Genomic DNA, 15,162 nt, shown 5'->3' with positions numbered 1-15,162 from the left:
CTAAAATATATTTTTCTCTATTTTAACTATTCATTTTTTTAGAACATTCCCTACAACCTAACTATTTTAATAATTCACTTTCACTATTCTATTTGAATATATTTTTAAAAAAGTTTGTTTATTCATTTGGCGAGTGAATTTTGAGTCAAATTGGTAAGGCTGAAAATGAAGGTTTTAAGGATTTTTCATCAAACCCACCAAAATAACTTAAAAAATAGTTTTGGTAAGAATGCAAATAGTACCGAGTGTTTTATGTTTTAAATTTTTGTTAATATATATATATATATATATATTCCCTAGTATGAATGCGAAAAAGCTTTTCTCGTACAACGAGCTTGCATTATTGCATAAATAAATTATGGAGCCCAAAGCATATTGAAGTCAAAAAGTTTGAGGCTCCTTGGCGTGCAACTCGCATCGACTTTGATAAAGGCAACTACAATGATAATGCACCCTTCATAATGACCAAGAAATTGAGCGAAATCCGATTCCCACCAATTATATTAAAAAGTTTTTACTCAATATTGGCATAGTTGATAAGCTTTGACTAATTTTATTTATGGTAACCTCAAATTCGGGTCAAAATAGCGAGGCTCTAGATTGTGTTAACAATTTTAGGTCAAAAGAGAGTAGGGATGATTCATGAGGCACGCATTCCTCCAACTGACCCATCATTTGCAATCACTACCTGTAATTAGAAAGTGACAATCGACCTACTACTTAACATTTTCAGTTTGCCCAATTTCTGTTGACCTTAATAAAAAAATTCATTGCGTGATAAAAAAATAAAAATAGATATTACACCCCCTATCATTTATGTGAAAATATAAATTTATCCATACATTAAAAAGATTAAAAAAAATGCACAGCCTCTTCTAACGTTGGGTCTCCTTCCGTAGAGACCCACAATCAAGCTGGAGATCCATGGCCGTGGATCTTTAGCCATTTAGACCCATGACTAAGTCTTAGGTCTCCTTCCACATAGACATACGGCTAGAATTATGATGTTCTCCATTTCATTTGAACTGAATAATATCTAATTAGTTATAGTAGAAGAATATTTTTGTCCCATCAAAAAGTAAAAAGGCAAAAGCAAAAAGGATCTTGTTCCCCACGGCTAGGCCATGAGTCACCTTCTACAGTAATCTGTGTATATATATATATATAAACTTTAAATGCAATGCACAATTTGAATCATGCAATTCATTTTCCGTAACGGAGAGGAGACAAATTGAAAGTGCTTGGTAATTTGAGAGGGTGGCAAATTGAGTGTCAGTTCAAGGGAGAAGTGTACTTTCTCAAAAAAAAAAATTCATAAAATGTCACTTGGGAAGAAATCTTTGAATAACTTTCTAGCAGATAGCTTATTTGTTGCCCTTTATGAAAGAGATGATATATTGAATACATTTCATCTTCAATTCAGAATTCCAATTATCCAAGTTTGCAGGTTATACGTTTCTGAGGAAGAGCAATAGAGAAAAGGCAGAAACCCAAGACTATTTTGAATCTGTATCATTTACAATTTTGGCATTAATAATTGAACAACATAATAAACCATTACTACAACTGTGGCACAACTCATTGCTATTGCATTAACTCTCAAAATTGCTCCTAGACCAGTAGGAATCACAAGAAATGTATATAGCTCATGATGAAATCACACCCTCCCCCCCTCCTCCCCCAACTGAAGTGGGCATTACAAATGGCAATGAAATAAAACTCAACCCAGATCAGCAGGATGCCACGTGGCAGTAATCTTACCGGTACACCGAGAGACAACAAGGGAATGATAGTTTATTCAGTCTTCCCTTTACGGTTCATCAAGTCATGGTAGTATAGAAGCACACACATGGGTTGACCAAGAATACAGAAAAAGAACCAGAAGATCATGTTTCCCACCTGGCGTAAAAGAAAAGAACAAAAAAAAAAAAAAAATCAAGTGAATTAAAAAATAAAGTTTGGCATAAGAAATTGGGTGTTAAAAAAATGGATGGGCTAAAATAAGGTTGAATAAAATTATTATTCCTAAAAACTACATACCATAGAGTTTCTGAACTTATTTTGCAGGTAATTGGTAATCAGAACCAAGGGAACCTATTAAAGAAAAAACAAAGAACACAAAGAGCAACAATTATCATTAATCTCATTTCCAGAAACAATTCTTGCTATAATGGCACATGTCTAAGTCTATGAAAATTGAAATTAGTATCTTTTTTCTTTTTCTGTTTTTGTTTTATGGCAGTTCCTATTTGGATGTACCATCTTCGATCAGAAAGGCCAATGACTTTAATATTTTTACCTGACACATAATTCCAATAAAAGCCCACAACTTGAATATGTGGCATGGAACAGCTATGCAGAGCTGCAGATAAATTAAACAAGATTAAGTTCCCATAAAAGTAAATTGATGTGATTGAAGCACTGCAATAATTAATCAAGTAAATCATTTGGAGATTCAGATTGGGGTGTAGACAACAGCATAAACTATTATTTCATAAAAAATATATATATATAAATTGCGAGTAATTTATTTTTGACAAGCTTCTTTGACCACGAATAGAAAGTGCGTGACCACATGAATGGGGTAATAAAACCTACAGCGAAAATCAGAGTCAAATGACATCGCGGTGGTGATTCCTGCAGCAGATCACCATGATGGAAGTTCTAACTTCAAAAGTTTGGTTACTTTCATTTCTAAATGTGCGTGGTCATATTGTGGCAATGCAACATTGTCCTACCCTTCTCACTTACTCAATGCCCCACTATTTTTACAAATTTTCTCTTCTTTCCTTCTCAAAACATGTCTGCTTAACCGCCAGAAACCTGACAATTAAGCAAGAAAAATAGGACAACTTTGCCCTTCAAGCTGAGGTTGGTAGGTTGATATCAGCATTTGTGTTATTGCCAGATGTCAGAAATTTGACATAAAAGCCAAATTTCTGATTACAGATCTTTTCCTGGGTGAAAATAGCTAGCTCTTGGTTTGGTTCCTAAATTCCTACTATGATTTGTGATGATTTTACCGTACGACATATCTCAAAACCATGCCTAGTCAACGAGTCACGATACTGTGTATACGCTGTATAGTTGCAACTTCCCTCTCTTTCCAAAGATGAAGCACAACAAATAAAATATTATACATATTTTACGCAAGGAATAACTTTAGTAACCGTGCCCAAAAAATAAAAAATAAAAAGATGGGAGCAAGACCATTATTATCTATTGCATATACTAGATGCCAATTGCTACCACGTACAAATAATAAATAGCCTATTGCAATCTGCTTCTGGTACCACAAAGGGCTGAAAGATAGACTTGTTATTTGAAATACAACTGGAAACAAAAATAAAAATAAAAAGAGAAGCAACGCACCTCATGGAATATGGCAGACACAAAGAAGGCAATTAGAATGGCAACTCCCTAAATCAGAAACAAATAATTAAATAAAGACAAATTAGTTCAAGATTATGAAGTATAAACAGGTGGGACCAAGAGCATTAAATTAATGCTGGGGCAAGTTACAAAAGTTTTAGTTATAATTATAACAATATAAATGAATGCAAAAATTGTCATGATCACCATTACAAGGTCATTACTTTATTGAAGCTTAGAAGAACAGAGGTTGGTATATATACATTCTTTTTAAGTTTTAACGTGTCTGTACAGTTGTATGATGTCTTAACCTAGTTTAATCACGTGAAATTCAAAGGGATGTTAATGTTGAAAAACAAAGATCAACAAGGGAGGTTAGTACATATATTAAAGGATGTATCTATGAATTGCCTTGGAAAAATGACTAGGAAACTGGGAGGAATAGATAACAGATCTACTATCATGCACTTTTCTCCTAAGAGAACAAAAAATTTCCTGACAGATAATGACAATGAAAAAAATTACAGAGACGACATAGATTAACCCAACAATGTAGTAAAAAGATCTTTCATGCCAAGATGCATTCATCAAGCATTGCTTACAATATAAGGTGAGATTGGTCAATTACCTTTGGTATCCCATTTCGCAGGCATGGAAAGTAGATATGACGAACCATCCACTTATGAACAGGCTGAAATGAAAATGAATCTGATCAGTAATATACTTTACTTGCTTTTCTTTAGCATGTTTGTACATCATGAAACCAGTATCACAACCTCAGGCAAAAAGTTACAAAACAGCTTTTTTCAAAAACCAAAAAACCACTTAGAACTTTTCAAATAGTTCCTTTCATGAACATACTAAACTGACGGTTCAACATTTTCACATATTCAAAATCTTAGACTACAAGGGATTAAAGAATTAGACATTCAAGAACTAGCTCGTTTTCATATGTATATAAATTCATAAATTCAACATAAGAACATCATAAGAAATGAATATATAACTTGGAATTTGCAACCTATGGGTATGGACGTTCTAGAACAGAAAGAAGAGCTAAAAAGAGAATTAAGTGACAATGATAAACTACATACCTAACTAGTTCCACAAAAACTGAATTTTGAGAAAAGAAGCTTACCATATTCCACAATCTCCAATACTGATGGTAGGCACAGAACCGTGAGATTCATGCAAGAAACGCAAATAGATTATAAGTTCTCTTCAGCATAGGCTTATTGAAATACAAAACCTAAGTAACACATATTGCAAGATATAAGACCTACCTCTTCAACTGTCTTTGCATTCCACCAATCTTTGTAAAACTCACGATCACCAAATCGAAGAAGTTCAGCCAGTATATTTAACCTAAAAATGCAGGCTTCACCAAAGCATAAGATTATCTCAAAAATAATAAGATCCTCAGAAATTAAAAGCTTATAATGAAATATATGCCTTCACGAAATAAAGAAGAGTTGACACACCAGAGGTGAAAAAAGCAGTAGAACATGCAAAGCCACACATATAAATTTGGAACTGAAAGCTTCAAAACCCTCTCAATGGCATATAGAAGGTTCCCTTTCAAGGGATGTTGGGAATTCTTGACAATAGGATTAATATACTGCAGGATTGTACCAACAAAGTCATGTCAGAATATCTCAAGCAATTTTTCCAAAGAAAAGAAAGAGCAAAGAGTTCTAGTTTCAAATTAGTAACAGCTACTTACTTGTTCTATTATGAATCCCATAACTCCTGTAAATATTATCAACTTCACTAGTTGACGAACCACCCAACTCTTTCGAATGCATGCCGTACGAGGATAGCTTGTCTATAATGATAATACATCAATATGAAGGTCAAAGAATGCCGCTACTAAATGATAAGAACTTCATACGTTCAGCAAACAAAGAAATTACACGATTTGACTTAAGTGAGTTTTACAGAAATGCAAATACAGAAACAGGATTTATGGAGAAATCACTTCCGTATACCGAGTTAAGAAGGTGCAATACTGTAAACACTTTTTTTTTTTTTTTTTGATAAGTCGAAGCTGATGATATGATATTATGTGAAGATAAACTTCAGACGAGCACTTACTAGTATAAAAGGATTAGGAAGGCAGCAGACAGGAAAGAATAACCAGCATAATAGCTAACAAAAAGAAAGTGACTGAGAATACCACCACAGAGATACAATTTTCGACAAACTACAACATATTGAAACATGGCTCCAATTAAAACGGTATGCTCACAACAGGTGCAGTCTGGACCAGTTAAACCTGAGGACTGACACAAACCAACAAACACACACACCTGTGTTGGTTGCTCTAGGTTCAAAAGTATGATAACCAATTTAAATTGGTTTAGATTTCAGTCAAGGTATCTAGTTAACCAAACACCAGATATATTATATAAAACAAACTTATAAATGTTCATATGACAATTCAACTTTAATTAGATATTTTTGTCATGATTCGATCATTTGATGATCTCATCTTGGAAAGATAGAATATAGTGCATGAGTTGTAGGATTCGTAATATATAAGACCAGCTAAATAACATTTCAAACAATGCAAGATATGCACACACCTAAACAACATCCAGACACCATATAACTCGCATTGTATAAGGATTTCTCCATACTTTATAACGGGGATGTCTCACAAAATTTCTGAATGGAGAGTCAACTGATAAACCCATTCAGAGATATATCACCAGACACCATTGTTGTGCATGAAGAACACAAAAATGCCTTGTACATGTAACAAATACTCCAAAAAGTCAGAAAGGAAGTAAATATCATGAAATAGCTGTACAAAAATGGCTCAACCTGAGTATCGGTATACTATAATAACTACAACACTTGAAGTGCAATTACCTGGTAACATAAGGTTGGAGCAACCATGAAGTAAGCCAAACTCTTGAAGCTAACACTGTAAGGATAATCGGTATTCAGAGAATTGGGCAGGACATCCCCCTAGCACCAAAGCAGGGACACAGTGAATAAATAGAAAACAAACCTTCGTTCATCACCCCTACATCTTCAGGAGATTAAATATCCATTGCAGAAGAAAGGAAGAGAGAGGAATACCAACTGGTTTTTTATTCTAATAAAGCACATACATAACGAGTTTTGAAAAAGTTGTGATGGTGACTTATCCCAAAAAAATGTTGTGATGGTGAAGAAATAAAATAAAGGGAACCAAGGATTACTGTGCTAATACTTGCATGGTCTATTTTTCTAAATAACCAACTTACTACCAAGATATATTTAGCATGTAATTTCACCTTCGTAACTACTAAGTTTCATCAAAGAAACCTACCGAATTTCGTCTAAGCATAAACATCAAAACACTTTCTATCTTCCTTTCTTCAATACTTGCATATTTTGTTTAGCAGGAAACTTCAATCTACACTAATCATCTATGGACTTTTCAAGGGAATTTCCTTTACCTTATCAATCGATTTTGCCAGCGCTCTCATATCATAGTTTGTATGCGTATAAGACACCAATTTTAACCATACAATGCAAGCAAATAGCATCAAGGTGACACCTGATAAAACTACAGAATCGCACCTGCACAGTTTAAAGTCATAAATCAATTAAGAAATTTCCACAATATCCTTGTCAATGGAATGACCAAGGAAAAGTTCCTACATGTGCAATTTTCCTTATATAAACATTAATTCTATGGAGTGAAAAACTTGAGCATCCATTCATACAATACAAGCATAATTCTTTGGCATTGTTCACACCAATAAAAGGTTATGCTTCCCAAATGACTATTAATAGTCTAACAAAAACACCAAAAACTAAATTATGTTTAAAATTGAATAAAAGTCTAAATGAAAAATAAATAAAGGTTAAAACTTACCTTAGAATAACAAAAACTGGATACAAAAGTGCCGCCGTGGTAATGATAAAATGAAGTAAAAGAACAACCTGTAGCATTAAAGTAGAAGTTAATTTTGAGGATACCAGTACCTCAACATAGCATGTTATTCTTTTTTTTTTTTTTTTTTAGTAATCAAAATTTCGCTTTTTAGTTGCGCAGCATGTTATTCTCTTGAAGGGTTTTGCATACTCCTACACTGCAACTTACAATATACAAGAAGTAACCTCAAGTATCCAAATGACAAGAAAATTTCCATCGCTCCAAGTCATTTTCATGTAAAGTAAGAAAAGCTGTTGATTTGCATTAATTAAACTTGAATCACTTACAGGTTCAGATATATACTTCCACTGTACTAATTTTTCCACTACGAAGGCAGCAGCTGGAAATATCGGGAGTGTAAGACTGAAAGCAATATAAGGAGAATAAACAATCAGATGCTCATTGGACATATAAAACCCAAACGAAATATGCAATAAGTAGTTCATCCTATAGCAAATACAAGCAAAAGTTAAGGAATCATTACCAACACATAAGAAGGGGCCAATCTCTCAATGATCTCGAACTAAACCAAAAACCAGTCTTAATTAACCAACCATACTGCAATAAAATTAAAGAATCAGCAAGTAAAAATAACTGATAGGGGCATGATGATGCACAAGTAAACAGATGTGATCACCATCCAACTAAAGTTACCTAAAGACGGAAGCACACATACCTTCATAAGATTCTCAATGATTAGTCTGCTGTTTACAGCAACAAGCACTACTATACAGAGATTAAAGAGACCTGCATGGCTCTGCATAAAATTTATAAATAATTAGGGTCGAATTGCACAATATTCATAACACTTATCGGTTAACAACCCCGTAAAAGGCAACGTCACTAATTTTTTTTTTTTTTTTTGCAATAAACATCCATTTCCAACTAACAAAGGGATTTCATTTTCATACTCATCATTCAACCAATACTAATTGTGGACCGAAATTCGATAAAAAAAAATAAAAAAAAAAAAACTAGCTGTTTCTCCCAAAGTTAAAATTTTTGAACAAGTTCCGAACTTTCAAGAAGGCATTCTAATCTCTGATCAGCAATATATGCGTCAAAAAAGTTAACAAATTAGAAAAAAAAAAAAACGGCTAAAGCAGCGGGACCTACCTGTCTGAAGATTGCGTCGGAGCTAAGAGGACTCTCCTTTATTCTACGGTGAGCCGGAACTGATGGCCGATACGCGAGCTTCACCGCCGCGAAATCCGTTCTCCGATCCTCACCGTTCGCAATCTTCTCACAGCCGTCGTTTCCATTAGTCACAGGATTCGCCGATTCAATTACAACCTCGCTCCTACTCCCGTCGTCCTCGCAGCTCTTCCGGGCCAGGGACTCGTCGGTGCTCGAATCTCTGACTCTGACAGATTCTCTCACCGAGTTATCGGAATCCGGATCCGTCGTTTTAGAATTTGAATCAGACACTTCCGTGGTTGCGGTGGCGTTATGTCGTCTTCGAAGATCCGAACCGCCGTGAGGCATGGTGGCGGTGGTGGCGGTGGTGCCTGTGCTTTCAGCCGTACCGGAAATCGCCATTGCCGGAAACCGTATCGTATCGTATCGTATTGTATTGCGCTTACTGATAAGGTAAACGAAACTAAACAGACAAAGAGAGCGAATTGCAGAGAGAGAATTATGGTAAGCCAATTGCACTGACAGAGCGACACAGTGAAAGCGAGAGAGATAAAGAGTTCATGCAAACAGGGAAAATGAAGAGAGATTATACTAATGACTCAGAATGGCAAAATGCACGAAATTTCGTCAAGTGGCGATGAGCCTGTGGGACCGTCTATCTATTGGCAATTCTTTCTTTAAATATTATTAATTTACATATTAAACGCAAAATAATAATAATAATAATAATAATAATGAATGAGAGCGAAAGAAACCGAGAGAAAGAGCGGTGGGGCAGTGTTTTCTTGCGGTTGGCGTCGAACGTGTTGGTAGTTGCTTGCTAGGGTGTTTTGATTTTATTTTCTTTTTTTAATTTTCGTGTAGATATTTTGTGTTCGGATAATATTCTTATTTAAAAAGAAAGAAGAATACAATTTTAACATAGTCATCATCTACGCCTAATAGATGCAAAAGTATGCTGATAGAATTTTATAAATTATTATATTAGGTAGGTTAAATAGTCTTGTACAATAAAGTGAAAAGTAATAAATTTAGGAGATTTTTTAATTTAAAATAGTAGGGAAAATAACAAACATCATCCTTGCCTTTGATGTAGGTGTCAATCTAATCTTTTCACTTTCAATTTTAACAATTTACCCCCTTGCACTTTAAGATTTGTTACAAACCAAACCAACTAGAAAAAATTGTCTGTTAAATCGAACGGAATTAGACGAATGTATAATATCATATTATACTTTATGGACGAAGTTTTTCACAAAAATTAGATGGAAGAATTTCCTTAAATTAAATTTATTAAACTAACACGTGTTCAAAATATATGTAATTCTCATAAAATTATATGCTCTATTAAAAATATATTTGAGAATTATATGTAATTTGAACTCATGTTAAATTAATAGTCTAAATTGAAAAAAAAAAAAAAAAAAAAAACCGTCGATCCAATTTGATAAACAATTGTTCGTATTTTATCATTTTCTAAGGGCTCAGTTGAAAGGTAACTTTACAAATTTACTTAGGATTTGAAAATACAAATTTTTTTACATTTTTCAAATCGTAGTTTTTTAAAGAGATAATTCCAAACAGTAGATATTGAATGATTTGATTTATCATTGCACTTACAATCTTGGAAATTGCAGTACCAAACTTCCTTAATAAGGAAGGCATGATGTGCAGGAAATGGGGAAACAAAGCCGTCATGAGGAAGATACAAATTTGACCATTTTACGGAACTTGAAGGGGGTCCAGCGGAAGCTTCATTTAAAGCACGAGAGCAGCAAAGAAACGAGATTGGGATTGACCCGTATGGAATAATAAATTAAATTTCATGGTACGCACCAAACAAAACAAAATGGTTTTTTAATCGGACTAGGCATCTAATAAACCGTTGACTTACTTGGCATCTGTCTGCGGGAGATTCTAATTGAACGAGACATTACGTCAAGTAATCAAACTTTTTAAGGAGATTGCATCGTGTTAAGTGTAACCGACATACAATTAATTGTCTTTCTATTTTCTTTTCTTTTCTTTTCTAGAAGAAGAAAAATATCTCAACTTTCCCAGTTAGGTGAAAGGATGAGGATGAGAAAGAAATAGTTGTCCAAATAAATTTTAAATTACCCAGCCACGTTTTTTCAAAATATTTTGCATTACTATTTTTGTTCTCGTAATGCAAAAGGGATGCGGATGAGAAAGCAAGAAAGAAAGAGAGATATAATCGGTAAAAGTTAAATAGGGTAAACCGACGAAATCACATTAATATGATGGGATAGAGTTACGAAACAAAGCATATTAAACTTCAAAAAAAAAAAAAAAAAAAAAGACGACAAAATTGAACTGCCTTATATTAGAAATACATACGAGAATCACAACAGATCAGGCAAAATTATGGATTCTACATTGCAAGTACCACTTAAGACAGTAAGAAATTCAAGCTTCTTAAAATAAAAACATCAGACCTATAAGACAAGACTTGGAAAATGAAAAGAGAAACTTACCAAACAGAAAACAACTCTCTACTAAATAGGCAAAAAAAATCTCATTAGAGGAGATCGGCAACATTTGACGGCAGCTCCTCAACTACGACATTATAAAACTTCTGAATGTCAAACAGCATCCTCTCGTCATCCTTTGTTACGAAGTTGATGGCGACACCCTTCCTCCCAAACCGTCCACTACGTCCAATACGGTGGAGATAGTTCTCTGGCTGTGTTGGGAGATCGTAATTTATAACAAGCGACACTTGCTGGACATCGATACCACGGGCCAAAAGATCGGTAGTTATAAGGACACGAGAGGATCCGGAACGAAATTCACGCATGATAATGTCTCTTGTGTTCTGGTCCATATCTCCATGGGTGGCTGAGACTGTGTGGTCACGGCCCCGCATCTTGTCAGTGAGCCAATCAACCTTGCGCCTGGTGTTCACAAAAATAACACTCTGGGTAATGGCCAAGGTTTCATAAAGATCACAGAGTGTCTCAAGTTTCCATTCCTCCTTGTCAACATTGACATAAAACTGCTTTATACCCTCCAGGGTGAGCTCATCACGCTTCACCAGAATTCTAACAGGTTTATTCATGAACTTCCTTGTAATCTCAAGGGCCTCAGGTGGCATTGTGGCAGAGAATACCCCAACCTGAATCTTTGATGGTAGAAGCTGGAAAATATCATAGATCTGATAGCAAGAACAATCAAGATTAGATCAACTATAGTACCATTAAAGAGTTTTCTTCCCAGACAAAGCTGACTTAAATTGATTGATTAAATGGGTTACAATTAGAGGTTTAGGAAAATTTTACATAAAAGTTACAGCTCGATTAGTTAAAATGAATGATTAATTGAGAGGCAAGTATGTATCAAAACCATCAGACACAAACATATTGGATATAAAAAGAAAAGAAGAAGAGAGAGAATGAAAAAAGGACCTGATCCTTGAAACCCCGGGAAAGCATTTCATCTGCCTCATCCAATACAAACATCCTGATGCAATCAGGACGAAGTGACTGCCTTCGCAGCATGTCAAACACGCGACCAGGAGTGCCAACAACAACATGAACCCCACTGGACAGAATACGTTGGTCTTCACGAACACTTGTTCCACCAACACAAGCATGTACTCTTACACCAAGATAGTCTCCAAGTGCCCGCATAACCTTCTCAATCTGTTGAGCAAGCTCTCTAGTGGGTGCCAGAACCAATGCCTGGCATTCCATTAAACTGTAATCAAGTTGTTGCAAGATACCAGAGCAGAAAGTTGCTGTCTTCCCAGTTCCAGACTGAGCCTGTTGAATAACATCAAGACCCTTGCAGAAAGGAACAATTCCCCTTTGCTGAATAGCTGAGGGTTTTTCGAAACCTAGACAAGAAAACATCCAACTTAAACACTTAAGCATACACTGGTTGGGTAAAAAATGAACAGACTAATACTTCATAAACAAATCAATAAAAAAAAAAAAATTAAATGTTCCCCCAACCACTCACAAGTTCTCATACAAACCAACAATAGAGCTACATCAGCTCTTCAATTCTTGTAGTTGAGATATAAAAAGTCTAATTCAAACTTGCAAGACCAAAACTCTCAATATTTATTAAAGCAAGAAATCTCATGCAATAATTCATCACTATGTAACGTAATACTAGGAAAAATAAATATATGAAAGCATGTTAGATCTACCATAAGCATAAATTCCCCTGAGAAGATTCTCTTGCAATCCCATTGCGTCAAAACTATCATAAACCTCATCATATGATGTAAAGAAATCCTGTCCATCAGCTGAAAGTCTGTAGCCATTGATTCATCAAACAAAACAGATGAAATTAGCATCCAATCGCAAATAAACTCACTCATGTGGCTAACATCCAAACAAGTAATCTAGAAAAAGGAAAGACAATGGTGCAAAACTCTTACAACTCATTCATTTTGGTATCAAACTGACGAGCATCAAATTGAGACCCCTCTGATGAAGCCATGGCTGCAAAAGGTACAACAATATTCCATTGAAAAATATCACCATCTATATGTACACCTTAAGTGAATATTCAAAATCAAAAGTGCTAAATATGTTCATGTGTGTGCACTCGCAAGAGAAAACCAGAAGCCGTAAAAATCTAGTGCAACACAATTCTAGTACTGTTTACAAAGTGACCCAACAATGTCACAAAAAAAATTTCAGGTTTTCCAATGTTCAAACAAAATTTCTTTGTATTTTTTATTTTTTTATCTTTGCTCCATCCAGCAAACATGATAAACCAAAACATTTTTTTAAAAGAAAAAGTGATTTTACCAAAATTTCAGGTTTCTAGTGCTCTATGAGAATAATCGAATAAACTAACAACTCTTCAAAGCATTAGCTTCATTAAAAATATTTGCCAAAAAAAAAATCCATCAATTTATGATTCAAATAAATTATACTCACACGGAAACACCATATTAAAATGAGAAAGAGGCATAGCATCAGCAGTTTTAGGCTTTTAGCTCATACAAAGTCTAATAAAAAATAAAGTGGATTAAAAAAAATAAATAAAATAAAATAAAGTGAGTCATAAACCTAACCCTATATAGAAACGTAGCGTACACGTTAATTAGATGGAATATAATGCAAAGAAGTTCATGCTCTCTTTGGTTGCATCTTATACATAAAGATAATACAATTTTTTTTTTTTCTCGGATTAGCAAAACACACTAATTTATTGAAAGAGACTCTTCCTCTGAAAATTCAGAGAACACGACAAAACAAAAGAAAAATCTACCAAAAAAAAAATCTCTTTATTTTCTCCTCCGCTTTCTCGGCAATCAAACATAACGACATCAAAACCCAAAATTGTTATGACTAGCATCAGAAACATTAAAGGAGTAACCGATAACTCGACGAATCAATTTTCAAAAGATCGAATAATCAACACCTACGTGCCGATCGAATAATCAAAACCGCAATATCTAAATCATAAGCAACAGATCGAATACGAAGGAAAAAAAACAAAAACAGATCTTACAAAGAATTTCTGATATAAACGTGAAATTCAGATCAAAATCAACAGTCGGATCGAAGAGAGAGAGAGAGAGACCTGTCGATCGTTGAAAAGTGAAATTTCGAAGAGAGCTTAGTTTGTTTTTGAGAAGGAATCAGGCTTTCCCAAACTCCTCGGATCTACACCGCGGGGAGTTGAGGAACGATAGCTAAAAAAGTTTTCCTGGAAAGTGAGAGTGAGCGAGGATGAGATAGAGAAATAATAAAATATAGTAGGATTATGCCTTTGGAAGGGTCGGTGTTTTTCCTGTTCCCGGATTTGCCCCTGCTTTTGTGCTACTTATAGGGGTAGGTTTTAGATCAGATGGGCTTCAAGCCCAAGCCCAGAGCTAATGCCATCTTCGCACTTAAGATTATAATAATTAAAATATATATATATATATATACTTATTAATTAAACTGTATATAGCATACTTTTCCTTTTTTGTTTAATTACTTTTGTTTTCAACTTTGATAATTAGCAAATGCCATTTTATTTGAAATTGCCAAGTCGGCTTGGTTAAGATTAAGAATCAATTCCCACGGATAAATCACTCGTACTAATGTCTCACGGCAGCTTGATTATATATGTTCCTTATTTTGAAGTCTTAGAATGATAGGGCAAATAAAATATTCTATGAAATCAAATTCATCACATTTAAACCACTCCATATTGATTAAATTGTTTAATAATTTCCATTAGTTTCAACAATCAGGAATGGTGTTTGATTAATCAAACTAAACCCAAATAGGAGTAGTCAATTAGATTAGAATGCAACCTCATTAACTCCTTTTTTTTCTTTTTTTCTTTTTTTTTTTTCTTTTTTTTTTTTTTTGTAATTGTTTTAGTATATATTATAAGATTCAGAAATAAAGAAAGAATAGATATACTTTAAGTTTAAGATATATAATCTTAATGAAAATGGACGAAGTTTAGAATAAGATCTCCAATCGTAGAATAATTAGTATTATACTTGCAAACTAGTTTCAAGAATAACACAATAGATATGCTGCCCAATGTCATAATCCTAGAGGATTAGGATTCATAAAAGAATTTACAATCCAATGAATTTAGGTTGCTCAAGACAAGTAAACCTGCGACCCCCCTCTTACCCTCTTAAGTTGCTCAAATTTCTGTGAAATTTGGACAATCAAATAAGTGAGAATCCCAAATAGGAATTACAATACTATAAAATAACGAAAATTCTAACATAG

At 34.2% G+C, this 15,162-nt stretch overlaps 2 protein-coding genes across 3 annotated transcripts; both read right to left on the bottom strand.

Annotated features, from left to right (window-relative positions):
* Positions 1-1,472: 1,472 nt before the first annotated feature.
* On the bottom strand, positions 1,473-9,069 carry TAG1 (membrane bound O-acyl transferase (MBOAT) family protein). Its single transcript, XM_059576246.2, has 16 exons — positions 8,420-9,069; positions 7,980-8,060; positions 7,788-7,861; positions 7,591-7,666; positions 7,244-7,311; positions 6,822-6,945; positions 6,247-6,345; positions 5,096-5,197; positions 4,854-4,990; positions 4,656-4,737; positions 4,511-4,531; positions 4,001-4,063; positions 3,373-3,420; positions 2,300-2,362; positions 2,041-2,094; positions 1,473-1,899 (listed from the first exon to the last, which is right to left on the bottom strand). The coding sequence occupies exons 1-16, from the start codon at positions 8,840-8,842 to the stop codon at positions 1,795-1,797; spliced, it is 1,620 nt and encodes a 539-aa protein (XP_059432229.2). The 5' UTR covers positions 8,843-9,069; the 3' UTR covers positions 1,473-1,794.
* Positions 9,070-10,766: 1,697 nt separating this feature from the next.
* On the bottom strand, positions 10,767-14,194 carry LOC148582971 (eukaryotic initiation factor 4A-15-like). Of its 2 annotated transcripts, none has more exons than XM_088511491.1 (5): positions 13,934-14,194; positions 12,849-12,912; positions 12,615-12,721; positions 11,866-12,296; positions 10,767-11,615 (listed from the first exon to the last, which is right to left on the bottom strand). In XM_088511491.1, the coding sequence occupies exons 2-5, from the start codon at positions 12,908-12,910 to the stop codon at positions 10,980-10,982; spliced, it is 1,236 nt and encodes a 411-aa protein (XP_088367617.1). In that variant the 5' UTR covers positions 12,911-12,912; positions 13,934-14,194; the 3' UTR covers positions 10,767-10,979. The 2 variants fall into 2 exon arrangements, with proteins under 2 accessions (XP_088367617.1, XP_088367616.1); XM_088511490.1 differs by having other exon boundaries at positions 14,006-14,194.
* Between the last annotated feature and the right edge of the window lie 968 nt (positions 14,195-15,162).

The sequence above is a fragment of the Corylus avellana genome, chromosome 11, assembly GCF_965113065.1.
Source record: "Corylus avellana chromosome 11, dhCorAvel1.hap1.2, whole genome shotgun sequence".
NCBI classification, from domain to species: domain Eukaryota; kingdom Viridiplantae; phylum Streptophyta; class Magnoliopsida; order Fagales; family Betulaceae; genus Corylus; species Corylus avellana.
This window is presented reverse-complemented; position numbering and strand designations above follow the sequence as displayed.